The following is a 26,943-nucleotide window of genomic DNA, read 5'->3' on the forward strand; positions in this document are numbered from 1 at the left end:
CAACAAAATGTATGAAGCTTGCACTGCTAAACATTTGCTTTTGAATAAACAGGTGTGGGCATTCCAGTAGTCAGCCCCTAGTCATAATTAAAGAGTATTTTTTCCCCATTAAATTGCTTCTGAAGAGAAGGGTGTGCATAAATAGGGGGGCAAGCTTTTTAGACAGCCTGTTAGGAAACCCACCCTTAAGTTGGCTAATACTATAAGCAAAAAAAAAAAAAAAATTATTTATGCTGCAGCCTCAAAGGTTTTAGATTGTTCATCTGTTTCATGACAGCTGAATCTACAGCCTCCTGGGTCAGAGGTGGGGGATCCAGCACTGATGCACTGACTGTTAAATGTCAGAATTAACTGTCTGCTGGCCTAAAGCCCCTCTTCAGCTTGAAGCAGGACTGGGCAGGTGAAAGTACAGAAGAGATGAGCAGAGGAGGACAATGAAGTCATGAAGTCAAGTAGAATTCAGCTGCACTGTGAGCACTTCCTTCATTAACCTCTCTGAGATAATCGCTTCTAGTCTTTATCTCTTGGCTAAATCTCTACAAAAAGAAAGTGTTGCCAGAGGTTTTTAGTGGTGCTTTCCATACAGCCTGTATGGAGCTATTTCTGCTCTAAATCCCCAAACAGAGATGCCCCTTTGGAGCAGTAATGTTTTCTTGGAAACTAGAACAAGTGGATGTCAAGATGGAGTAAAGACCATAAAAGTATTTTTGAGGAATGTGTCTTGACAATTTTTTGGCAGATGGAGAGCAGACGCTACAGATTCAACACAAATGTTTCACTGGTGCTGTGAGAAGTGTTACTTGTTTTGCTGAGGGCTCTCAGCTCTGCCAAAGCTTCTAATCACGTGTCAAATTAACAAAATGCGAAGCCAAGGTCGCGGTAGAGTGCCCCCACCACACTCCTTTCTTTCAGATTATGGGTGGGAGGAGTGAAATCCAAGTGTAATTTCTAATCTCAGTAAGGTGGGAGTGTGTGTTTTCTAGTGCAGCAGCAGCACAACAGCACATTTCTGAGGAGAAAGTGTCCCTCCAAGACATCTGGAAGTTTGACGTGCCCTGACCTCAAACAACTCTGCTCGTATCTCAAGGACAAACCCCTGCAGAAGGTACTGCTGGCAAAGAAAACCCATGAGTCCCACAGCAGCTCCCACTCTGCTCACAGCCATAGGTCTGAGCAAGTGCAGGGAAGGAATTGGTTTTATTTAGTTGCCCTGCAAGTTCCACAATTCTGTTGCATGTCAAATTATGCATGTTATCACCCCTGCTGTAAAATACACTTTTAGGTGTCACTTTGGTTGGGACAAGCCTTTGAAGTATTTATAAACTGAGACTGGTGAGGACAAAACCCACTCGTGCACTCCTTGTGCCCTGCCTTTGATTGCAGTCTGGTTCTAGAGTGGATCAATAAGGTGTTTCCCCACCCCATTCCTATGAAAAGAAAAATCTGCATCTTTATACCAAAGATTCATGATTTTAAAGAACTTTTTCCTTCAGAGCAAGGAAACTCCTGTAAAGCTAGAGAAGAAATGTGGAGCTCAGGATTGTACAATCCTTTTGAAGCTTGTTGTGTGCTCTTATACTGGAAGAGTTCAGAAGCCAGAATCCATCTGGGCATTAACAGAGAGATTTCAGACTCCCTCTTGTGGCTGCGTTGAGCTGATTTGGGGCGTCTGTGGGAAGATTTTGCCATCGTGAAAATCCAGTATAGAATCTTGATTAGATCTTTTGTCTTTGCTACAAAATTCACTTGAACATTGTGGCAAGTTGATTTTTCCTACATATAAAAACTCTCGAGTACAAAGTGAGAAGAGGAAGAAAAATGGTTTGAAAACCTTCCGATCAGCTCAATCACATTTGATGTGATTTGAGGAAGCTAAGGTGGACTGGAAGTAGATGGAGGTAGTTGAGAAATCCCAGTGTACATTGTATTTGCTTCTCTGAATCCAGAAAGGAGATGGGCCTGGTGCTGCAGAGAACAGGGTGGTTCTGAGCTGGGGGGTGCAGTGTAGGCAGTGTGGGACAGGCAAGGATGGGAAGCTGCTTAATTGCAGTATTTACCTGTGCTTACCAAAAGGACATTATTTCTCTTTGTTAGGATCAGACATGACCACGCTGAATGGTCTTAATAACATAACCCTGTGCTTCTGTTCGTGGTTTTCTGAGAAACACCTGAGGTCACGTTTGTCTGTTGCAGATGCCTGAACAAAAGGATTCCAACCTGTGAGTTCCTGTGCTCTTGGCTGGGCTTGGTGAGTGCAGGTGGTGCAGGGGAGCGTTTGCTTCACACTGTGCTCTGCAGCACAAAATGCCAAAACAGCTTCTGCAGTTTTGATAGGGTTTAAATTAATTTCTCCCTTCTCACCAGGGTAAATGAGGGCTGGGAAGAGTGGCCATGCCTGTTGCTTTGTTAAGCTTGGCTTTGGCTACAATTCTGGCACCAAGAAAGGAAATAAAATACAGGGAAGGGGAGCTCCATAAAAGAGCTATGGGTCTGCTCCTAAGTTGATATGTTAAACTGTACAAACCCCTGACTCTGAGGCATTGCTCTAATATTGGTAAAATCAGCATGGCAGCTCTGTGAAGGGCTATGAGTCACCCTGAGGGTGGTTCAGCTCTTTTTAAGCAGTAGCACAGCCTTCTGCTTCCACACAAACAGGAGTGAGGATTTTAATGGAGCCAGAATTACCCCCTTGGTTGGAGCACTATCTGACCTCTGCTTTGTTGTCGCTGCCTCCCGGGTGCTGCTGTGCCGAGAGGGAACCCGACACATCTTTACCCGTGAGAAAAGGGCTGGATGGATCCCACCAGTGCAACCCTCTACCCCCCCCCCTCCTGTCCCACTCGTGGCTCTCTCCGGGCTCTGTGTCCCAGCTCTGCCCGGCTGCTCCTGCGGGACGGGGACTCAGGTGTGGCCTGACTTGGCTCTGGCTCTCAGGAAGGCGCTGACAGCGGGGCTGACCCGGGCCATGTGCACGCAGCAGGAGGCTCTGCCCGGCCCCAGGCGCGGCCCCAGGCGCTCGTGGCCAGCCTGAGCTCCAGGCTAAACAGAGGAAGGTGAGGGTCAGCCACGGAGAGCTCTGCCCAAGGCTCAGGAAGCACATTTTGGCAGAGGAAAGAAATACAATACCAGCAGGGAGGGAAACTCGACTTCCATCCAACCCCCTCCAAGAAGCCTTTGGCTCCCTACAGCTGCTGGAGTCTTTACTACCAGTTGCAGGGCTCTTTATTTTTACAGGCTGTCGTGTGTTTGTTTTCTGTCTCTTAACACCAGCGTGTTGCAGAGGGGACAGAGCGGGGCAGAGCAGGAGCAGGGGGACTGGAGGGTACAGCCCTGCCCGGGGGACAGGCAACCCAGCTTCCCTTTCCTGCCTGTCACTATCTCATTGTGTGGCCTTGGGGCATTGTCACTTCCCTCTCTGCCCTGGCTCCTCTGCCATGGGATGGTTCCACCCAACACAGATCTCTGCTTGTTTACTGTCTTTGTCCTTGGGAAGGGCCTTAGAGGAGTCTTGGGGGAAGCTCTGCCTGGCCAGGGCAGGCACAGCCCCAAGGCCCAGCGCTGCTCTCCCTCCCCAGAGCGAGCAGCAGGAGCCACACACGGGGATGGGGTGTGGGTGGGCAGAGAGGTGGCCATCACCTGCCCTTGCCACTCAGCCCAGCACGTTTGAAGGATGTTCTTCTGCAGATTCTACCCAGCTTGCCCTTTGTGGGTGTGCTGGTGGGCAGCTCTCTGACTGGGGAGGCACCTGGAGACTTTGCTGAGGGATGAAAGAGGAGAGGTGTCCCTCTGAGCAGTCTTGGAGGGATATTTCCCAATTCTCAACTCCTCAGGTCTCTCCTGCCTTTCAGAGATCATAAGGACACATCTTGCCTTCCCCTTTGAGCTGTTCTTTGCCTTGGTGGCCAGGAATGGTGCAGGAAACCAGGGAGGTGGTTCCAGGAGCCAAAGTCCCCAGAACATGTGTAGCACCCAGTCCTTGCAAACCCTGCTCTGCTCTCCATCATCACTTGCTCAGAGCCATTGTTTCTTCTAACCTGTTGTGGGAGGTTGTGTTCATAATCTGAGTCTGGGACTCCCCTGGAAGAATCCTCTTGAAGATTTGCTAGTCCGGCTGAAATCATGAATGTGCCGTGCTCTAAATGATCAGTAATTAATAAGGGGAGGTTTCTGCTTTCTTGTGTTCTTTGGTAGGAAACAGAGTGATTCTGGCTGCATCAGTGGTGTTTTCCTTCAGGAAGGTCTGTCAGAGGCACACTAATGTGTTCATAGAGCCACTGTCCATCTCTGTTGCTGATAGCAGATAATTTGATTAAAAATATGTCACTTCCTTTCTCTGTGTGTTGCCTTTCTGTGTTTGTTTCAGCTTGAACAGCAACAAGGGCCTGCAGGATTTATTTGCTGTTTATTGACATTTTCCCTTTCTGATGTGCATCCTTACCTTACCCCACGGAATTCAGCTTGTGTCAGCCACAGAGGGGTGGTTTGAGGAAAGGCAGCATTAACTGGAAATGCCTCTTCCACTTTGTTCCCTCCCAAAACACTCACATTAACAATGCACTTAAAAATCCTGAATTGGAACATCTACTTCCCTTTTAGCTGTTATTGACCTGAAAATATGTATTGCTATCCATTCCCATCTGCATCCTACTTTTGAGAGGATGTGTCATTCCCTGTCATCTGGAATAGGCCTGTAGTGCCTCATTCTCTGCTGTGGATGGATCTGCTCCATCCTGGTGTTCCTGCCAACCTGTTCCTGCCACCTCCTCTCCTGTTTTTCCCTGGGGTTTGCAGCTGGGGGTCACACAGGTTGGTCTCTCACCTGTAGCTTTAGCATCCATGTTTTCAGGTGAAATCCTGTTTTAAATCAAGACCCCGGAGCTGTGGATAACCTGGATGACTCCAAGCCCCCCTCTCTTGGTGTTTGGTTTTGTTTTCATTGCAGGCCCACTGCCCCACGGACCTGGGAGGGGAGAAAGGCTGAGCCCCACCAGCACTGCTGGAGCCCTGTGTCCACCTGTCTCCAACATTTCCAGAGCACCAGCAGCTCCCAGGCCCTGGCACTGGGCCGAGCCCGTCGGCGGGATGTGGGTGGCTGGGCCCCGGTGGGCAGGCAAAGCGCTGTCGGAACAAAACTGAATTGAAGTGATTCTTTTCCTCTCCCTTCGGCCTGCGAGGAAATCTTTTTCCATTTACTATAAAACATGGTCCTTAATAGTGCTGAAGTGTTCTACATATTTTAAATAAACATGAGTGGATTTGAGCCCAGGAGGACATGAAAGAATGCAGCATTTGCGGGGTACCGGCCCGGCACACATGTCAGCAATTTGGCTGCCTTGTGTACTTTGGCTTTTAAAAAAGCATTTAAAAGTAAACAAATGAAGGAAAATCTGGCAGCTGGATTTCAAAGTAAATTGCTTTCAGCTGATATACCCTGTTTCCAGCTTGCTTGGGTAGTATCAAGCCATACACATCCAGCAAGAAGTGCGAGCGGCCAAGGAGAAGAGCGGGGGCGGGAGGGAGAACAAGAGCAGGGAAGTTCTGTGGATTTAATTCTTCCATTTCCTTCCTTTGCACCAAACCCTCTCTGCCTGTCAGTGCCCTTACATCAGCCGGGCAGGTTCATGCTTCAGACAGCAAACTGTGCTCCATCTTCCCTCGGGTCCTGTTCTGCCAGGCTCTGCCTCTCTTCAATCAGGCCTGGAGCAGGGATGGGATGGGATGGGATGGCAGTAGCATCCATAGGAGGGCGTTTGTTGGCAGAGCTGAACCTTACTCTCAGCTGTGACCTGCAGCTACTCCATCAAACCCTCATCCCAACCACTGCCCCACTGAGCATGATGAGAGTGCCATCCCAAGCCCAGCCCAGCGGGATGAATCCATACATGAGGGATTTGGGAGGTGTGGGCTGGGATGCTGCTCCCCCAGGATTGCCAGCCTGGGGAGGACATCAGCCCTGCAGTGGTGGAGGGAAGTGGGGCTGGGAGTGCCAGAGATAACAGAGTCATTAGAGGAGGGGGGCTGAGGGGAGGCCCCGCTCCTGCGGAAGGGCCTGGTGTGTCCCCAAAGGAGGGGACTCAGCAAATGCTGACACATGATAGTGAGGTCCCGGGCTGGACAAAGGGGGAGGTTGCTGAGGTCATGCTTTGGCTCAGCTTTGGGCTCCTTCTGCTTTGACTCGCGTTTCCTCAAGTTTATAAAACTTTCTGTGGGCTGGTTCAGTGGAAAGGGCAGAGGAAACTGGTGGGTCTGGAATCCTGGTGGGACAGGGCTGGGACAGGGCTGCTCTGAGCCCTCCATCAGCCCCCCACACATGGCACTTGTGCCTGGGGCTGCGAGGTGGGGCGAGGGCCACCAAGTGTCCCTGAGGGGCTCCCAGAGGTGACACAAGTCCTGCTGTGGCACAGGAGTGCAGGAGGAGCCCAATGGGCCTGAGCAGAGCACGGCAGACCCGGGGTGACCACGGTGTGAGCATGGTGGGTCGTGGCCCCACGAACAGTGTGTAGGTGGGACCTGCTGTGCTACCTGCACGGGGACCTGTGGTGCTTGTCCATTCCTTCGGGAGCTGTGGCCATGCTGCAGGGGATGTCAGGCTCTCAGGGGATGTCAGGCTCTCAGGGGATGCCACGCTGGCATCGTGCTGCGGTCCCGCCCTGGTGCTGCAGTGCCCCTGGAGCACCCAGGAGCCGTGAGAGAGGCAGCCAGCAGCAGAGGGGACAGTGACCCTGCACATTGCTTGGGTCCTCGCTCCTGGCTGCCAGAGCTGCTCTGCTCCTGGCTGTGTCAGGACTGTGGGCACGGCTCCATGTGGTGCTCCATGCAAGGCAGCAATTATTTTGTGTGCATCCCTCTAGTGTCTCTTCTCCTCCCTGTAACTCAGCACACGAGCTGCCTTTCCTGGCTTGTGACTAACCCCGGGCTCCTGGCAGTGCTGAGGTGCTGCCAGCTGGGAACTGTGAGGCAGAACCTCTGGGTGATCAGTGTGGGAAGCAGAAGGAGGCCACGGCTCATCCAGTGTCCTCGGCATGTGCTGCTGCCATGGAAGCCAGCAGGACTGGCTGTGCCCGGAGCACAGCTCTGATCATCCCTTGGCACAGGAGGCCCCTGCCACTGCTGTCAGGGGCTGGCAGTGCCCACACACACCTGCCTGCACCACCGAGCTCACTGGCCCTTCCTTGGCTCTCATTGATGTGGTGGAAAGTCATTTTTTTGGTTCTCTCCTCTCTGCCACCCCCCCCAGACTCGGGTGGGAAGGGGCTGCCCCTGCACCAGGGGCTCCAGGGAAGGGGCAGCACAGAGGATTTGTTCCACGGCAGGAGTGGCCATGGGTGTGAGGTGGGAACACTGACATGTCCTGTGGTGGGATGGAAACGACCCCCATGAAACAATTGCTCTGGATGTCTCTGGGATAGATATGTAAATGTATATGGGCGTTGTCATGGCTACCACAGGAATCCCGGGGGAGGCAGAGCCCCTGTCCCAGCCTGGGTCAGGATTTGCATTCCCGGTGCAGCAGGACCCCACACACCCGAGGGTGCTGGCACGGGAGCAGCCCGACTGTACCGACCCCTGTACCACTGTCACCTCCCCAGCGTGGGCAGGGGGACAGTGCCCCAGCAGCATCCACTGCTCACCATCCTGCAGCAGCAGCCTGGGCACTGCAGCCCCTCACCAAGGTGGGTGCACCCCCATCCTGGTGACAGGGTGCCCAGGGAGAGAACACCCTCCTGGGAGGGGTGTCCCTCAGATCCCATGGTCAGGCTTTGTGGTGCAGCAGCAGCAAGCTGGGTGCAACCAGGAGTCAGATGAGGATGAGGATGGGGATGCCCAATGTGCCCCTAACACACCTGCCCCAGGTGCACAAACCCCCAGGATGACCCAGCCCACCTCCCACCAGGCCAAGGAGAAGGAGGCCCTTCCCAGCAGCTCGTTTTTGGCTGATTTTATAAAGCTGTGAGGGAAAAGGGGCTTCCCTTGCCTGGAGCCTGTGGAGCCTCCCTGCCTGTGGTTCTGGTGAGTGCTGTGGGTACAGGGTTGTGGTGGGGTGGGTTGTGCCTCGCGTCTGGCTGTGTCACACACCAGTGTGCCTGTCACGAGTCCTGGCAGGAGTCCTTGTCCCTTTGTGGGCATCACGGGTGCTGTTGGCAAGTGCCTGTGTGTGAGCTCTGTCCCTGGCATGTGCCAGGCAGCTGCAGCCAGAGGGAGGTTGGAACTTGCTGGTGCCCCAAGTGCTTGTAACCCTAAAGTTCCTGGTGACCTGTTGTTTACACATCTCCTCCCCTACAAGATGGGCAAAGAGGGTTTAAAGCTCTGTAGAAGAGACTGGTTGCTCCTATAAACTGAGAAACAAGGGAAGGAGGAGATTCTGAGCCTGCTCCTGGTGTCACCTGGCTGTGGGCAGTGTTGTCAGACCCAGTCCTTCTGAGTCCCCAACCCCCTGGGCACAGGGACCCCTGGTCCCACAGCCCTTCCCTGGTCATCCTGGGCTCTCTCTGCAGTCCCAGGGCTCGGCGTGCGCGGCCGGGCTCTGTCTGCTGTTTCCTTATAATTTAAAAGCCTTCCTCACATTAATCTTTTTATTTTTATTTTGACAAATGTATGTTTCCAGGAAGTTGCTGAGGTCAAAGCAGCATCTGTTGCTCGTTATTTTGGGGGATGCAGAGGGTCTTTGTGAGGGTTTCCAAAGCAACAAGGAATTAAGTGGTTTGTAAAGCAGAGAGCAGGAATGAGGAGTGGGCTGGGGCTTCCCGAAAGGCAGCTGAAGATGCTGATGAAAATCAGATCAGCTCAGCTCTATTTTCTTGGAAACTTGATCTATTTTTCTTGCATGACTGTCAGCTTGACTCCTGTATTCCAAGTGCTTGGCCACTGCCAGCTCCACGTTTCAGCACTGGGATTAGTGTGGCCCCGGTCAGACTCACTTTCCCCGGCTCGTGCCGCCCCGGCAGGGAGGACACGGGCTCTGTGGGATGAGAGTGGAGCTTTTGGGAGTGGCAGGAAAGATCCCCTTGTCTGGGGACACAGGTCAGAGACCTCTGGGATGGGCACCAGACCCTGTCCCTTGCCCCAGGGATGCCCCTCACTCCCCAAAGTCACACCATGAATGGCCCAGTGCACCCCACAGGGGGCCCGCGGCCAAAACTGCTTTTTCTTTCAAAACAAGCTGAGGAGAATCCAGTGCCAAGGCGAGGGCTGTGGAGACCCAGGAGATTTATCGCTGAGGAAATACTTTCTCCAGCGAGGGCTGACGGCCGCAGCAGGAACAATGGGAGATTCGCAACGTGAACAAAGCTGATTTCGTTCTTCTTTTTATCAATGCGTTTTCCTTGCGGATCCTCCCTTCCTGGAAGTGGGAGATGCAGCTTCCCCCGCGCGCCCGGCGGCGTAATCAGCAGGAATGGCCATATCCTGGCTGGGAAGCGAGCTGTGAAACGCTGTCGCCCGCGGTGATTTATGAGCCCGTGGCAGTGGCCAGCGGCGGGGCTGGCCCGGGGACAAGGTGCCAGGGCGCGTGCAATATCCACGTATTCTTTCTGCTCCTCGCCGGGTCCCCGGGGAGCCGCCGGAGGAAGTTAATGGATTAGACACACACGTTCCACTTGATTTTTATTTTTTATTGCCGTGTCTCTCCAAATGCCTTTAGCAGATGCACGAGCACAATGGGGTCGGGCGATGAGCATCCCGGCCGGGCGGGCAGCGGGGCAGCAGCCAGCCTGGAAAGGTCAATGTGGAGAGTGCTTGCGTGGGGACACGGGGACAGCCTGTCCTGGCGGGTACAGTCCTGCCCCACTGGGGCTGTGCTCGGTGCTGGTTAAGGTGACTCCAGCTCCTCCACAGCTGGTGCTGACCGACAGCCTTGGGCCATCACAGGGTCATTGGCACTGTCAGAGGCGGCTGATGCCGAGAGGATCTCTCGGGTCTCTTGCCCTGCCTGGAGCCATAAAATCCTTCCTGGAGGGCTCATGCCCGTGGAAGTGGATCGTTCCACTCCCCGGCACACGCTCCTGCCACATTATGCAATCCTCACCCGATACTGGGAATATGAAATAATTATTCCAAGTGATCAGATTTTAATTATGCAACACAGAGGATGATTATTGTACGCCAAATTGGTGCCGAGTGCTTAGTTATGTATATGCCAAATTTAGTCTATACTATTATACCCAGTGGGTGGCCATAGACAATCAGGAAGTAATTAGTTTTGCTGGAGGTTGTTCGCCTGCCTGGTTCGCTGTGCTGTCTGGGGAGCGTCTTGCTGCGCTCCGTGAATACCGCGGGCTCCGAGTTCAATACCGTCTTTTTGTGACAAGCTAATAAGCTGTCTGCATGGCGGCCTGTAATTAGCGCTGTCGATATTCATTTGGAAACGGGGACCGCGCTGAGCGGCTCCGCTGACAGTTCTTCCCTTTGTGGAGGCTCCGGGCTGGTCCCTCCTCACCTCCGGGGAGCGGTAGCGGAGGGACGGGGGTGCGGCGGGTGTCGGATGTGCTGGGGTGTGTGTGGGACACTCGGGTTCCCACTGAGGGAAGCACCAGCCATGGGGGTGCTGAGCCCCCGAGATCAAAACCTGCCCCACTCCCAGCCCTGTGTGATCCTGGCCCCGTCCTCCATGGCGGAGCTGCCACTGGCCCCAGGTGGGGGGTGTCCCTCGTGCCCTGTCCTGTGGCACTGCGTGGGGAGATGGGAATGTGGAGGGGGCTTTGCCTGGGGTGACTGTCTCTTTCTGGAGTTGTGGGGCACTCAAGGAGCCCCAGGGATCACTGGGACGTGCTGTGTTGCTGCATGGTCTCACCTTTCCAGGCAGCCTGATCCTGGGGTCTCACATGCAGAGTTCCTGAGGGGCCTGGGGCTACATGAGCTGGGAGATCACTGGGACGTCACTCCCCAGGGTGCTGTTTGCAGCTGGTCAGTGTTGTGGGGGCACCAGGAACCACCCCCTTCTGTGGGAATGGCCTGGATCTGTTGGGCAGGAATTGTCTGAAGTATGGAGCAACTTTTACCTCTGTTACACAAAGGAAACTTTCCTCCTCTTTCTGTCGGAGATGCTCACTCCATTGAGATGATTGGCATACTGGAGAGCTGAGAAACTAAATTGTTTATACACTAATGAATAGAAGCTTGATTGCAAGATCCTGTTTGGAAAATTATAGTGCTGAATTGAAGCCGTACAATTACATCCAAAATGCTGCATATTCATTTCATCTGCTTTGCATAGAGATTAACAAGCGAGCCCTAAAGCAGACTCTGAAATTAAAGCTAACACCAGATTTAGTCACAGGTTACAAACTAAATGGCATTGTTTGATGGATATGAATCTTTACCACCTGCCTGCCTGATGATTGCTAGCAGCTTAGCAGACAGCAAAGGAAAAAGTTTCTTCCCATGAAGGAAGCATAATAAGGCTCTGGGCTGGAAGTGCCCCCTCCCCATGCAGGCAGCCCCCCCGGCAGATGTCTGTGGTGGGCCCGGGGAAAGGGCTCCCTGTTCCCCACTCTGTCCTGCTGGAGACTGTACCCACTCTGTGGAGGGATGGAGAGTAGCCCTGGGACCCCAGAGGTCCTGGGTGCTGGGTCACTCCAGTTGAGTCCCCTCTCCTGCACAGGGGGAGGATCTCAGGGTCTGTCCTAGAGCCTCAGTGCTGAATTGCACATGGGTTCCCTTCCTTGCACTGCAGGGTGAGGATGAGGAGGAGGGCAGGGGCTCTCTTGCCTATCCTGGCTGCAGGCAGCCCCTGGGGTGTCCCAGAACCCTGGCATGCCACTGGTCCCATCCCATCCTGCATCAAGCTTTGCCACCTGCCTGCCATTTGCCTACTCCCGTCTTGTACTCACATCCTGTGTGCTGAGGCCAGGATTTACTTTGGGAGCAGAAATGGGGCCTAGAAAGGGCATCCTGGTGGAAGCTGTGGCAGGTGGTGGTCAGTGCCATGCAGCCCGCGTGGGTGCTGCTGGGCCTGGGACAGGAGGGGTTCACTGGAGATGGGCCCATCCCTGACTATGGAATCCCTCTGCCCTGTGGCAGCATGTGTGGGGACACAGGACCTCCCATTGTCACCAGCCTGCCAGGGGGAGCAGAGGGAGCTGCTGGGACCTGCACTGGGGCTGCAGGATGGGGAGGGTGTAGGGAGTGGGCTGGCAGCTCAGGGGCTCAGCTGTCATTCCCAGCAGGAATCTTCCCTCTTTGGGAATACCTGTACAGTCCAGAGTCTAACCCCACAGGCTCAGGACTTCCTCTGCGTGGGCCCCGTGGGGCAGAGACACAGCACTGGCTCTGCAAATCCGACACCTTTATTTTTTCCTTTAAAAGTCCATTACGGAACCTCAGTGAACGGACACATCATCCTATGGACGGGCTGGGCTGTCGCTACCGCACTATGGTACAGCCCAGCCCAGCTTTACAGCCCCCAGCCCCGTCACCAGCCCCCTCCCAGCCCTGTCACTGCCATGGCCGGCTCTGGGGTGCATGTCCTGTCACCCCTATCTCCCTGTGGGAGCAGCAGTGTCAGGGACAGGCAGTGTGGCTGCCCCAAGTCTCCATTTCCGCTCGACACTTCCCAACTTGACTCTCCAACACTTTCCCAACACCCTCTCACAACCAGCCAAGGTGGATAAGCATCCCCTTGTTCCCTCCCCAAAACCTGCCCTTCACCCAACACTCTTCCTTAGACCTTAACTCCTTCCAGGACAGTTACGCTTCCCAGACCAAACCCAAACCACACTGTAACACCCTAAACCAGTGCAAGGAGCAGCCTCCTGCCTGCAGCCACCAGCAAGATCCCAAGACATGGGATGCATCCTTTCCCTTCTTGGGAGTCGCCTCCCACTGCCACAGCTCCCAGGGCCAGCCCTGCACCCATCTGTGGCCTCAGGGGTGGTCCCCAGCCTATGTGGGCGTGGGTGCTAGAAAAGTGGGAAAAAGGCACCTGTGGAGGGAGGCAGTGGTGGCTTCGCCGTGTGGGAACACAGTGGTGGGGCTGCTGTCCCCAAAGCTGGGCTGGGCACAGCATGGCACTGGTAGACACAGGTTGCTCTGGAGAGACCCAGCATGGTGGCAGTGGGGGGGGCAGCCTGAGACCCGCCTTGGGGAGCTGGGCAGGGGAGTGACACTGTGGCTGTGCCACATGGCCTTGCTCAGGCTACCAAGGGCAGCAACCGGTGAACCAGAACAGCCTCGTGTGTGGGTGTTCCCAGCGCTGCGTCGTGCCCTGCCCAGGGCTTCCACCCTTCAGTTCCCAGGGGTTTTCTGCCGTGGAGCATCCCTGGCTGTGTGAGCAGGGACAGGACAGTGGATGGCAGTGTGAGCTGGTGCAGACCAAGGGCAGGGCTGGCCAGGTCCCATCCTGTGCGGTGGCCCCGCAGGTGGTGGGGGGAGCTGTTATGTGGGATGGGGACAGCAAGGGGACCTGCCTCGCAGCCTGGGCACAGGGACCCCCAACCCCAGCATAGGGTTGTGGACGCAGCTGTTGAGGCTGCTGCCACCAGCTGCCACCCACTGCAGTCCCACTAAGAGAGGACCCTGCTGGGCCCCATGGCAGTGTCCAGCTCATCCTCAGAGAAGCTGATGTGCAAGCAGGTGTCGTCCGCAGAGGAGAAGGGCAGGGAGCTGTCTGTGGGGCTGCCCAGGGCTGCCAACTCCTTGGCCAAGGTTTCACTGGCTGCTGGGTCATGGATGCTGGCCAAGGGGGACATTGGCCCGCTCTCTCCAGTCCTGTCCTTGCCCAGGCTGCGCTGGCACATCCCAGCAGGGCCGGGCTCCGTGCTGGAGGCAGTGCTCCGTGCGGGAGTCCTTGCCTCAGAGTCCAAGAGGGTGAGGGAGCTGGCAGTGATGCTGGTGAGGCTGGAGATGCTGGCACTGGGCAGGCTCAGGTTGGCAGCGCTCTCAGGCTTCACCTCCACCTCCAGGCTCGGGGAGGTCTTGCTTGACCTTTTGCGTAGGATGGGCGGTGGTGGGTTGAGCTTGGGAATGGGTGGCTGCCGCCTGGGAAGGCAAAGAGAGAGAAGAGGTGATGGGCAAGTACTTACCTGCACCACTCAGGGTGTTCTTGGGCCAGCTGGCAGGATGCAGAGGTGGCACATCCTACCTGTCCTCGTCCCCTCTGTCCGTGTCATCCGCCTTCTGCCGGCTGCTCCCGTTGAGCAGAGCGAAGTCACTGACCTCGGAGCCCTCCACGCGCCGGCTGAGCCCGTCCTGCCCCTCCAGCACTGCCAGGCACTCGTCCCCCTCCTTGCTACTGCAGCGGTGGCTGCCCCTGTCCAGGCTGACGAGGTTGAGGTAGGAGTCCCTGGGGCCCAGGGTGGGCAGCGAGCCGGGGGCCACGGGGCTGCCCAGGATGCTGGCGGGGGTGGAGGTGGACGGCAGGTGGACGTCCAGGCTGTAGTGGTTCTTCAGGTTCAGGGAGAGGGATTGGGCCAGGGACAGGTTTTGCAAGGAGCGGTCAACTGTGAGAGATGGACAAAGGGACACGTGAAAACTGGGGACCTCCAACTCAGCTGCTTCCCCTAGACCGAGGGGTGCAGAAATGCCCCAAAGCCACCCAGAGCCTGCTGGGATGGTACTGGGAGCAACCCAATTGCTCCCCTGTGACCTCAAGGGGTGTGCAGATGGTCCAGAGGGAGGAACTGGGGGCACCCCAGCACCCAAACAACCCTAGTGTGTGTTGGGGGGGTCACTGAGCTCACCCGGCTGCCGGTGCTCATCCCGCTGCTCCTCGCGGGCCTCCAGCACCGTGAGCTGCCGCACCAGCAGCGAGACGTGCTGCAGCAGGTCGCGGTTGGTCAGCAGGAGCTGGTCGCACCACGGGCCTGCGCCTCGATCCGCGCCGCTGTCTCGGCCGCCAGTTGGTCCTTCAGCAGCTGCACCTGCGGGCCGGGCCGGGGTGATGCGGGGAGGGAAGGGATGATGCGGGCCGGGCCAGGCCGGGCGGAGCATCCCGGGAGCATCCCCGGGAGCATCCCCTGAGCATCCCCGGGACCGCGGAGCGGCGGCGCCAACAGCGCCCCCTGCCGGCCCCGCCGCGGCACCCCCGGTGACCCCCCCGAGCTGGTCCAGCGGCACCCCGGGTGTGTGTGGGGCCTGTTGCCCCTCCGCTAACGAGAAACGAGCAGGGGAGGTGCCCAGCCGCGGGGCTCCCCGCTTTGATGCTGGTTTGGGGGAAGAGTCACTGAGGGAGAATGATTTCCATCCAAAAATGGGATGAAACAGGGTGAAATGAGAGCTGGGGGCTCTGCTGGACTCTGCCACGCTCCCGGAGCAGTGTGAGGTCGTGCGTGCAGCCAGCCCCGGGCCTGGGGGAGCTCAGCCGTGCTGCAAGCGGTGCTGCACGGGATGCCACAAGCAAGGCTGCGAGTTGCACTGCAAGCGATGCTGCGAGGGGAGCTGCAAACCCTGCTGTGAGCTGTGCCACAAGGAATGCTGCCAGCAGTGCTGCCAGGGCCCCAGCCCACTCCTACCTGCCCCACTGTCAGCCCAGCCTGGCCAGGCTGGAGCAGGGAGAGGAGAAGGGCTGGTGCCACCTGAGGGGAGGGCAGGACGCGTACCTGGGCCACAGCCACCTGCGTCTGCTGCTGCTGCTGGAGGAGCTGCTGCTGGAGCAGCTGGAGGCAGTGCTGGGAGGCCAGCGGGGTGATGGAGGCCGAGGAGCAGGGGCTGCTCGGGCTGAGCAGCTGCTGGGAGCTGGCCAGGTGTAGGGAGCAGTTCTCGGCATCCTGGGCACAAAGAAATGGGCAGGTGAGCGGATCGACCAGCTCAGGCTGGGATTTGGATTGTGGTTCCCCACAGCTCTGACCCCAGTGCAGCAGAGGGGCCCCTGCACCCCTGGCACTCAGGGGGATGTTGAGGGGGCAGCCCTGGGCTCGGTGTCAGGCTCTGCATGTTGTGTGATCCCCAGGACAGTGTGTTTTGGAGCGGCTCCTGCTCCCAGAGAGCTGGCAGGGCTGCATTGGCTATGCCTGGGGAGGGCAGGTCCCCCTGGGAGGAGACAGCAGGAAGTGACCCAAACACCCCACCACCTTTCCGTGATGTGGCTGCCCAGGCTGGGCGGTATCCTGGTGCCTGGAGCATTTGCCAGTGCCTGCAGCCCTTCCTGCCCCTGCCCTCCCCTGCCTGGGCAGCGCCAGAAGGAATGCACAGGAAATCCCAGCCTTTCCAGGCACGCAAATGAATCCCATGGAGTGCATGTCAGTGCAGCTGTTTTCAGCCAGGCCCTTTGAGCCATACGGTTGTGTGAGCTGAAGCGATGCCATTCAGGCCCCCAGGGAAGTGCTCCCAGAGCTTTGTGGAGCAGCCAATCATTAAGGCAAAACCACTGCTTGTGCTGAAGGTGCCCTGGGTACCTTTGCTGTCAGGGTTGGGCACCCTTGGGATGTTGCTCCCTGGGCCTGAGTGCTGAGGGGAGCTGGGGATTGCTGCTGACGGAGTTGGACAAGCAACTGCTGCAGAGCAGTTCTGGGGGCACAGAAATCCACCCTGGGCTGTGTCTGAAGCCTGCTCAGCCATGCGCTGTGGCCCCACTCCTGCCTCTCGCCTCAAGCCCTGCCCCAGCACTGAGACACAGCCCTGCTGTGGGAAAACTGGGAGCTAAACAGCCTGTCCTGAGCAGGGAGCCAGAGGTGAGGGGTCTGCAATGGGGTCTCCATGAAAGTGCCTCCAAATCAAGCCATGATACAATGACCCTGAGCAGAGGGACCCCAGCAGTGGCAGAGCACATGGACTGTCACCCAGCCCTCCCCACATTACCTGGCCGTTCTTATCCTTTGAGGCTTGCCCAGGTTTCAGCATGCCAAGGTCTCCCCTGGCACCTGACAGCTCTCTGGGTCCCCTCTCAGACATACAGATGCCCTCCGTGTCGATGCCAACCTCGTCCACATCCGTGATCTTGGAGCCCTTTATCTGGTGGACTTCAAACGAGACGGACACATGAACCCGAGCCCCCCTTCCCTGTGCAGGATTGCAGGAAGAGCCGGGGCCCCGCGCAGGGCTGGGAGCTGGGGGAAGTTCAGGACAACAGCCAGGATTGCTCCAAGTCTTGGCATGCGGTGAAGGGGCCAGAGGGAGGGAGCAGGGCAGCCGAGGGGGCTGCAGACGCCTGAGCTTGCTGGATGAGGGGGCTTCCACCTCCCCAGTGCCCAGTGGGCAGACAGGGTAGATTCCCCATGCCCCCTACCTGAAGGGGTATGAAGCACATGAGGGACGTGCAACCTTGCAGCTGCCCACCCCAGAGCACCCCCACACCCGCTGCCGAGGGGTGGGGGGTCTGCCCGTGCCCCAGGGGAGCCAGGAGTCACCTTCCAGCGGCTGCTCCTCGGCTGACTTGTCGCTGGCCCCGTCCGCCTGCCCGTCGGCGTTGTGCAGGGCGTGCTGCAGGCTCAGCTTGTGGCACACCTCGAAGGCCTGTCCCACGGTGCGCACCACGCGCATCGCCTGGTTCTGCGGAGCAACCCCCCGTGGCTCAGCCCAGGGTGGCCGCGCTGCCACCGCCACCACCCCGCCACCCACGGGGCACTCGGGAACCTGCCCCACGCTGCCGGGCCTCCTCCTGTGCCAGGGGCTCCCAGTTCCCCCCTCTGGATCTCAGTGTTCCTATCCCTGTGTGGACTGCGCCGCTGCCCGGGCTGGGCAGGAGGGGACGAGCATCAGGCACATTGTTTGGGATGTCCAGCACTGGGCGCTGCCTTAGTGTCTCCCCAGGGATCTGCACCCTAACCCAGCAGCTATGTAGGTTCCTGCACGGGAAGGAGTGAGGTCCTTCATAGACCTCTTTCCCAGGGATGGCCCCAGTGCAGCCCTGGCAGTGTCCTACCTTCTTCTTGGATTTGAAGACGTTGCACCTGAAGGAGTTGTTGGCGCCGTCCCTTGCGAGGTAGCTGAAATTTTCAGGTCTTGTGAGTCATGAGAGACGTAGAAGATTCTAGGTGGAGAGAGACAAAGGGAATTAAACAGCCAGGGGATTTTCTGCCCTCCAGACCACCTCAGCTCCTGTGGGTCCCCAGGATGGGTGGGCTCACAGCCCCAGGTTGGAGGAACGAGGTGTGGGCTGCTGCACAGCCCCTCCTGCAATTTTGAAGGCAGGAGGCGATGGATTTTAGAGTGTGTTTCAGGCTTGATGAAAACCTTCTGGTTTCTGAGGCAGGCAACAGCTTTTTAAAGATGCTGTGGGAAAGTGAAAAAATCTATAGTCTTGGGAAAGTGTGGGCTATTTTTAGCCCCAGCAATTAACCCCTGCCCAGGCTGCAGAACTGCCTGTATGATGAGTGTCCTGCCCCTCAGGGCAGCCAGCCTGGGGACCTGACAGGTTCCCCCTGGGCAGCAGGCAGGTGGCACAGCACAAAAGCCTCTCCCAGGATGCTGAGTGCACTCGGAGGATTTCCTCGCTCTGATATTCAGGCTGACGCCTCTTCCCTGAGCTGCAAAACCATTTTTGAAGACTTTTTATATGTTTGATTTAATTGGGTAAAAACGTGACAAGTGAGTTCAGCTCTGAACAGAGAAGAAACCAAAGGGATCCTTGAAAGGTTTTTTTTCTTCTACTCTTTTCTGTCACTGGAATTTTTTGGGTGTTGAACTTGCAATTGGAGCAGTTGTTGTAGATCCTGTAATAATCTTTAAAGAAAGTCAGAGGTGAGAAGTGGGCATGGATAATGCATCAGCACGTCCTCTGCTCTTTAGCTCCTTGCCAAGGGCTCTGACCCCTAAAACCAGTGTTGGGAATCCCAGTGCTGTGGGCTCTGTGCTCATGATGCAATTATTTATTGGCAGATCTAACAGCCTGGTGCACTCTGTGCTCTTAACTGTGGTCATCAGGCCACACATCATCACTGGGGTTGCCTTCTCATCCCTGGGGGCTCATGAGGCACCAGATGGGGCTTGTGGTCTCTGAAATTCCTCAAGATCCCACAGCAGGCACTATGGAAAGTAATGCTCTCTTACCACGTCCATAAGGGTTAATTCCCTGCAAGCACTTACACCTGAGAGTAAGGTCCTTCTTCAGAAGCACACAGAGAACCATGCTCTGAAGGAAAACTGTGGGAGGCCTGTCTTCAGAGGCAGAATCAGAGAGTAATCTGGGTTGAGGTACCTCTGGGGGTCACCTGGGTGACCCTGTTCAAAGCAGAGCCAGCTTCAAAGCCAGATCAGTCCATCTCGCTCTCAAATATGTATGAAAAGGATTCCCCATCGGCAGTAACTCTGTACCCTCGTTTTAGATGGTCCTTTGGAAAGCTATGGTGGAGGTATCTCAGCAGGTGGGAGGATGGTACACATCATCCAGGGCTAACTGGGCCTCCCTGGTGTGAATCTCCCACCACGTACCTGTACACGGGGTCGTGCATCACCACCATCTTACTCTCGTCCCAGGTCCACTCCTTTCTCTGTTAGAAGAGGGCAGAAAGAAAATTACAGTAAATCAGGTAAAGGTGAAACTCCACCACGCTGATGGTAGGAAACCTGGGCAACGGTGTGTTTGACCCCAGCCAAAATCCAAGCTATAGCGTGACTAGATGAACAGTGGCTGTTTTAACAGTATCTTGGATGGAAATAGATTTTTTTGGATCATTTATCATATCTGATCACAGCCTTCAGGGCTGAAAATGGTCTCTAAGATTAATTTATACCATCAAATATGTAGAAGAGTTCTGTGTTTTGGGGAAGAAGGCCCTGAGCTGGGGCTTAGGAGATCTGGATCCAGCTGCTTGGTGGGAAGCTCAGATGGGCAAAGAGCTGAGGGGTGCTCAGACCAGGCATCATGGAAAAAGCTTACTGGTATTAGCAACAAAAAGAAACAGTATTTTTTTAGAGCTTGGCTTTTTTTTTTTTTTTTAATAGAAAAAACCCAATCCTCTTCCCATGGTGTAATTTTCACACTCTTTTTTTCAGCAAGGTTTTGTTGTTAGCTGGATGGAAACCGTAGTGTTTTCTTGTGAAAATTCTGGGTGGTTTTTAAGAGAAGGCCAGTTTTGGTTAGAAGTGTGACTACCCCGAGCAGCAGTAACACCCAGACATGGTCATAGCCAGCATCCCAGGTGCCTTGGCCCCAAGGGCCCTAGCTGGGCTGGAGAAGCCTCACCTTCTGCTTCTTGCGCAGGATCACCTTCACCCCGTCCACGGACACGATGATGCTCACCTTCTTCTTCTTAATGTTCTTGGCTTTGAATTCATACTGGTGAGAAGAAAAATCCAAGTTTAAAAGAATATTGGGGGGTATCTGGGACAGTGTGTGGTAGCCAGTGTCTTATGTGAAAATGTCAGGGTTTAGTTTAATTTCAGCTGCTGAGGGAGGTAGGAATTTGTTTTATTCTACCATGTCAGAAGACCTGCTGCTGTAGCTGGGATTGTGGGCAGGATCCTGGCTTTGTCAGGAGCATCCCTTAGGAGAGGACTAGTAGAGCTCAATCCTCTGGACTCATTTAGTTTTGGATCTGGGAAGAACTTTCCTGATGTGTTTTGGCCATGCCCTGGTTCCAGCAGGATTCTGCTCCGAGTCTGATGGGAGGTGGCACTGGCAGCAACACAAGCAGTGATTTTATGGCATCCCTTGTGTGTCAGTGCTGCGGTGCATGGGGAACATAAAAATCACTTAGGAGCTGCAGGGGAGGGCCAGATGGGCGGCAGTAACGCAATTATAGCTCAGTCATTTGCATAATCACATTAACCTCTGTGGGATCAGGATCTCTGGAGAAAAACCCAGCTCCTCACCTGCAGGTGTCTGCAGCCTGAGCTCACCTCCATTTGTGTTAAAAATTAAACACTGGCTTTTAAATGTTGCTTTAACTGACAGCCAGAAGCCCTTCCACTCTGGGGACCGGTGTTTACAGCACTCATCCTTCCTGCCCCCATTTTAGGCACTATTTTCAGTTCCAAATACAGCATTTTGATACCCCATATTTTTTTGCATTCCCTATCTGAAATCCACCACTTTGTCACGTCACTTTGGAGAACCAACGCAGCCCGTGTGATTTTTGGGTGTGGAGCAGCCAAGTGCAGTCTGAAGTCTACCTAGGCCATGTAATTAGACACCTAATTAGAACTCTGATCTCTTTATACAGTCAGTGGAGGTGCAGGGAGCACTTGAGGTGTTAACAGAGTCCAGGCACCTCTTTTGGGAGGCTGAAGTTGAAGGACTGTGTGTGGCTCTGTCACCCAAGCTCTGCAGGGAAGATGCAGATCTTCCCAGCTCCTCAGCACCCATTGTAAGCCTTACAGACAGAAAATTGGGTGGCTTTCATGTGTATCAGGCCTTTGATGCTGCTCATTGAATTGTTAGCACTCTGTAAGGTTTATGGTATCAGACAGACTCTGGATTAAACCACAGCCTTTTGATCTCCCCATGAATTATTACTTTCAGACAAGCTCTTTAAAAATCTATCTATAGCGCTATTGCGTGTGAAGCTGGAACTAAATTTGCTATACACGTTTTTTATTTATGGGGAGGAGTGAGAGGAAGGGTGAGGTGGTGAGGGCATCCTGCAGACTGCCAGGGAGGCCCACAGGGATGTGCTGTGTGCGGGTCTGAGGCCAGGCAGATGGGCCCACCATGGCCAGTACCTGAGAGGGTTTCTACCACCCTCCACCCACGCAGCCCCTCGTGCCCAGTGCCCCCAGCCCAGCTGCTCCCCCTCCCCTGCACTCATCAAACTGTTTCTCCTTGCCTGCTTCCGTGAATGTCAATAAACCCGGGATAGACTGTTCTGCCCGCTAGAGAGCTGTTTATCTTTCTTTATACACAAATGGCTGGGAAAATACTAGCTGGGCTTTCCAAGAAAGAGCAATACAGTGTATTTTCCCATTGTAGCAACAGGGGTGCAATTACATTCAAACAAGGCTCTTTACTCAAAGGCTTTAGGCAAAGTCCAAGCCTGGATTTTGCAGAGATGCTTTTTCTTTCTCTCTCGGACAGAAAGGAACAATTGGGAGCAGCGGCAGCGCATCTGCGGGTGCTGCCAGGAGGGATGGTAAGGCTCTAATCCCAGGGAACTCCAGCCAGCTCCCACACAGCACCTCCCCAGCCTGGCTTCGGGACAGGTACAGGGTTCAGCTCCAGGCAGAGCTGTACAGCACTGTGAGCTGGATGCAGCCCTTTGCCACAGCATCCTCAGTGAGGAAGGAATTTGTTGGTTCTCACTCTTGGCCACTGCTGCATCCTCCTGGGAGCACCTGGTCAGGGTACAGGAGGGCTGGGGGCCCAGCTGTGGTCGGAATTAGTTCAGTCCCAAAACAGTTAAAACTCAATGGGCCCCAAAATCCTTTCTGAAGGGTGAAACCCCTCAGGCACCAGGAGCTGTAGGGTGTCCCAGCACAGGCAGCAGGAACACCAGCTGGGTGAGAGCACCATGCTCCAGGAGCAGGGATGGGCAGAGCCCCACGTGAGCTGGGGCTGGACTCTCTCCCCACCTCTCCACAGAAGAGGCAGATGGGATACAGCGTCACTCATTTAATTGCTTCCTATCAAGCAGGAATCAGTTATTTTAATGAACTGTGATTTATGTAAGGACAAAAAAGCACATGGAAAAATACACCCAAAGGCTGCAGACTTTCTCCTATAAAATGGTCATGCACAAACCAACCTCCATCCCGGCACGAGGCTCCTGGCTGACCTGGCACTGCCATCAAAGCGAAGTGTAGCCACTGATTTTTTCTTACTACTGAAATTGACGTGATTTTTTTCCCCTGGATTTGTCAAGGTTACCGACAATCCAAACCCACACAGCAGCATTTATCTCTGCTGCCTTCCACAATTCAATCGTTATTCCCCTGCTGCTTGTGCTGTCCTATGGGGGAAAGCTTTGTGGATGCTAAAGGATCTGCAGCTGCCCTTGCAGGCAGCAATTCAGCAGTCTGGCAGCTTTCTTAACTAGGGAGGCAAGATGGGAGACTTTATAAAAAAAAAATGCGGGTCAAAAAAGGGCAATTAATCTCATTTATTTTAGCAACGTCATTAATTCTATATCTTCTACGTCTGACCTGGAATACTTTCCATTTCTGCTTTTAAATCCCCATGTTCAAGTCCTTGCCTTTCATATGGTCCCAGACACTGTTGGCATGTAACTTACCCACGAGCTAAAGACTGTATGACTAGAAATGTTAATGGCACCGTGTGATGCATATTTCATGGGATAATTCCACCCAAGTAGATATAAATTACACATGCAGTTACCAGCTTCCATCTGCTGATGAAAGTTGGGCTAATGCACATTGGAAATCATGTGCAGTTTCCAGCACTAGGAACAACCTGCATGAATACAGTTATTCAAGGAAGCAATTCTTAATGTGATTAATTACCGAAGGTATCAGGGCCTTCATTATGCAAATGAAAACTGTCATAAAATAGAGAGTTTGCAGGTCTTGGAGGCAGACTCTGCTTCCAAAAAATGCATCTTCCTCATTAACAAGGAGCAGCAGGGCCAGAACATGCTCCTGGCCACGGTTCAAATGGCGTTTTAACTTGTATTAAGGGAAATCAAGGCAGAGGCTCTCCAGGTTTTTAAACAGAAGTGTGTCAATGCTCCCAATCACAGCTGGGTACAGACTTATTTGCATGCCCAAAGGAAGATGCCACAGGCTTGGAAATGGAAAGCTGTAAATTCTGCAGCCAGCCCTCAGCCTGCTGCCCTGCCCTCGGCCTCCCCTCGCCCCGGCCCGGCCTGGCAGGGTGTAGGATCTATGTGTCCATAAACAACCCCCAACAATAACCAGTCCCAGCCCCTTCCCAAGCCCAGCCTGCCAGACGGACACAGGGAGCATGGCAATGAGGAGGTGGAAATGAGCTCGGCTCTGCCCCCGACAGCGTCCCCCTGGCAGGACCCCCATCCCTGCTCCCAGCCTGGCATCCTTCCTCCACTGTGGTGTGTGACCTCCGGGACTATACCAGGGCCACCTTAGGAACTAAAACCATGATGAATCCAAGTATTTCAAGCTCAGGAATGTGATTAATTTCAAAGTGACTGACACTGTGAGGACGGTGAGGACAGGGCATGAGCTCAGCTGCTGTTTGAACGGCAGGTGCTGGGAGTGCTGCCCTTGGAACTGATGCTACAGAAAACCCCAGAGTTCTTCTCCCAGCCAGCACAGCTTAGCCGAGCTCTGTGTGTCGCCTCAAAGCTGACAAGGAGCAGTGTCAGTTCCCACACCATTTGGACAGCAGGCTGTGGTCCAGCCTCTGATCCCTCCTTCAGCATCACATCCCACCTTCCCGGGACAGCTGCTGCGGTCAGCGGTCAGCGCTGCCCTCCCCGCGGCTCCGTCTGGACACCGCTGGGTTATGGCCCTTCCTTTGTCCCTCTGGGGAAGCATGTGCCTGTCTGAATCCTCTGAACTCCCCGTGCCTGTCTGAATCCTCTGAACTCCCCGTGCCCGTCGGAGCACACGCTCCTGGGGCCGTGGCCGCTGTGAATGTGGCCAGGCATAGTCTGGGGCTGTGCTGCAGTAACTGGGCAACACGGACACAAAAGCGACGCAGGAAGTGCTGCAGACCAGGAGAGCACCTCCTGCCCAGTGGAAAAATGAGAATTTATGATCCTTGGAAACATAAAACTGTTCAGTGGAAAGCAGAAACCAAAGGGGGAGTACAATAGGCAAGGAGAATGCTGGCAACATACCCAAAGTCTCTTTTTCTCATTTAAATTAGCTCCTTCCACCATCCAGAAACCCTCTGTAGATGCCACACACTGCTGCCCACGCAGCGAGCTGAGGGGGCTGAGGAGCTATCACAGCCCTCCTGGGTTTCTGGGAGTCCCTGGAAGGGCAGCAAGGAAATGTGACCCCAGCCCATCACAGAGGATCCCTGGGTGGCCAGTAGTGCTGGCTGAGCTCGGGCAGGGGCTGTGAGGATGCTGCCCTGGCTGGTCAGGTAAGGAGAAGGAGGGGAAAGAGCTGTTTTTTATCCAGGTCTCCTTTGCCATCTGAGGAATTCTGCTTCACAGCATTCAGATGGACATGTTAATACAGGCCTTCCTCTTCATCTCCTTTCTCCTCATCTTCAATAGATCTTACCCTTGGGAGGTCTCAGACTGCCTTTAAGGCCTCATAGAGCCTTTAAGGATAACTTGTGGCAAAGGACGTGGCTGGAGCTCAGATATTCCTCTGAGCCCATCCAAAGGATAGGGAGCAGACAGTGATCAGAGTTACACTCATGGGGGTGAGCAGGGCTCCTGCAGGTGATGGGAGCTGGTGGGGAGACCAGGGCTAGCAGAGGCTCGTAATAGTCTTTTCCACCTCTGAAAACCCGCAGACTGTTCTAGAACAAAGCTACTCCGTCTGCTTTAAAAAAGGGTGGGATAAAAGCAGCCTTTTCATTGCCTCCTCCCTATTAAAGAGATAGTGCAATGCTGCTGAGCTCCATCCTGAGAGGCACAAGCAGCCTCACAGCCCAGCACAAGGTGACATCATCTGGCCTTTGGTGCCTCTCTGACAAAAGCACCATTGTGTGACTGTCACTTCCAGGAGCTCCCTGCTGTCCCCAGGTTTAATAGGGAGCTTTCCCACACATGGCCCTTCAGTCCTTGTCTGGCCAGGGCAGGCCAACCACAGCTCACAGGGAAGCTTATTTTCTTCCCTACCTCTAATCACTTTGCAGGAGAAAACAAATTACCTTTTCCCTCTGCAGTGCCTTGGATGATTAATTAGCTTCAGTAATGAAGTAGTGTCTTGGGACCCCACCCCAACGGAGTCCATGTACCAGGCAGAGTGCACAAGAGCATGAAAATGGTCCCTACCTGGAAGAGCTGCTAGGTTATTGCAGATAAAAAGTGCTAATTTCATTAGAAGCAGGTCAGATTCACCTGAAATAACCCTGAGAAGTGAAACTGCAGTTATACACTGTGATACCTTCAAGTAATTCTCTATTTCCCTATAAACATTGGTGTCATGAGGCCCTGAAGAGAAAGTCCTGGTTTAGTAAATGCTTCATATCCTAGTTGTCCTCCAGACTGATATGTAGGACAAGAAGCAAGGTAGGAGACTGGATTGCTTTAAACCTTGCTCATCAATGTTCAAACAACAAAGCTTTAAAGAGCAGGAGCCAGGACTCTGCAGCAAGCTCAGAGCTTCATGGAAAAACCCAAGACCCCCTGTATGGCTGTGGGAAGGTACTGGAGCATTTTGTGTGTCTGATTCTCACTCACAAAGCAAGAATGTTCATTTTCTACTTCATTCATTCAGTTGTTCTGGTTACAGCCACTCTCTGCCAAGTGACAGCTACTCAGCACCTTGCTGGCAGGGCCAGGCCAGGCCACCAGATACTGCTCCTACAAAGACATGAGCAGGAGGCAGCTGAGGATTTCTGCTGCTTGCTCCAAAATCCCTGTTGTACATTTGAGCCTTACCCACCCCTCCCCATGAGCCTGACAGGCCACAGCAGGGGAGATGCTCCTGGATCACTTCAGGTATTTTGGCTAAGCTGTTCAGAGAGGAAAAAGAGAAGCTGGTGCTCTCAGAGAAGCAGGAGGGAGAGATGGGACAGGTAATTAACAGGGCTGCTTTGCTCTGTCTCTGGGAGTTGGTGTTTATTGCTTGCTTGGAGAGAGAATGAAAACTGAAAGCAAATTTTGTTCTTCTGTGGCTCTTCACAGGTGTGTTTGTGACGGTGTTCTTCGAGGAAGCAGAGCTCTGTTCAGCCCACGAGCAGTCCATGGCCACGGGAGACAGGCAGGACCCACCACGGTGAGGCTGCGGGGGCTGCAGTGTGTGGGGTGGGGGCTTAATGGGGGTCCTGGTAGGGGCTCACATTGGCACAGTACAGAGATAGGGAGAAACCCTAATCCCATGGCCATGCTGAGGCTCTGACAAAGGCAGGTGCCAGGGTTTCAGGCCTCTAAATAATGCAACACTTAGTGTTCATGTAAGGATGCTATTTTAGTGCAGGTGCCCAAGTGAAGGAGGACGGCACAGCAGAGGTGGCAGAGGCCGGCTGGGAGCCACCTGAGTGCAGGGATGGAGAGGGAATGTCGGTGCTCCCGA

General features: G+C 54.5%; 1 protein-coding gene across 1 annotated transcript in view; it reads right to left on the minus strand.

The window, feature by feature from the left end:
• Positions 1-10,675: 10,675 nt before the first annotated feature.
• LOC116797162 (carboxyl-terminal PDZ ligand of neuronal nitric oxide synthase protein-like) overlaps positions 10,676-26,943 on the minus strand; it is a 30,910-nt gene continuing 14,642 nt past the window's right edge. The window contains 11 exon segments of the mRNA XM_032708479.1: positions 10,676-13,974; positions 14,078-14,435; positions 14,676-14,790; positions 14,793-14,855; positions 15,534-15,701; positions 16,732-16,892; positions 17,280-17,421; positions 17,795-17,865; positions 17,868-17,902; positions 19,303-19,361; positions 20,057-20,149. Coding sequence (XP_032564370.1) covers positions 13,500-13,974; positions 14,078-14,435; positions 14,676-14,790; positions 14,793-14,855; positions 15,534-15,701; positions 16,732-16,892; positions 17,280-17,421; positions 17,795-17,865; positions 17,868-17,902; positions 19,303-19,361; positions 20,057-20,149 — 1,740 coding nt within the window. The 3' untranslated portion in view covers positions 10,676-13,499.

This window comes from Chiroxiphia lanceolata, chromosome 21 (assembly GCF_009829145.1).
Source record: "Chiroxiphia lanceolata isolate bChiLan1 chromosome 21, bChiLan1.pri, whole genome shotgun sequence".
NCBI lineage: Eukaryota > Metazoa > Chordata > Aves > Passeriformes > Pipridae > Chiroxiphia > Chiroxiphia lanceolata.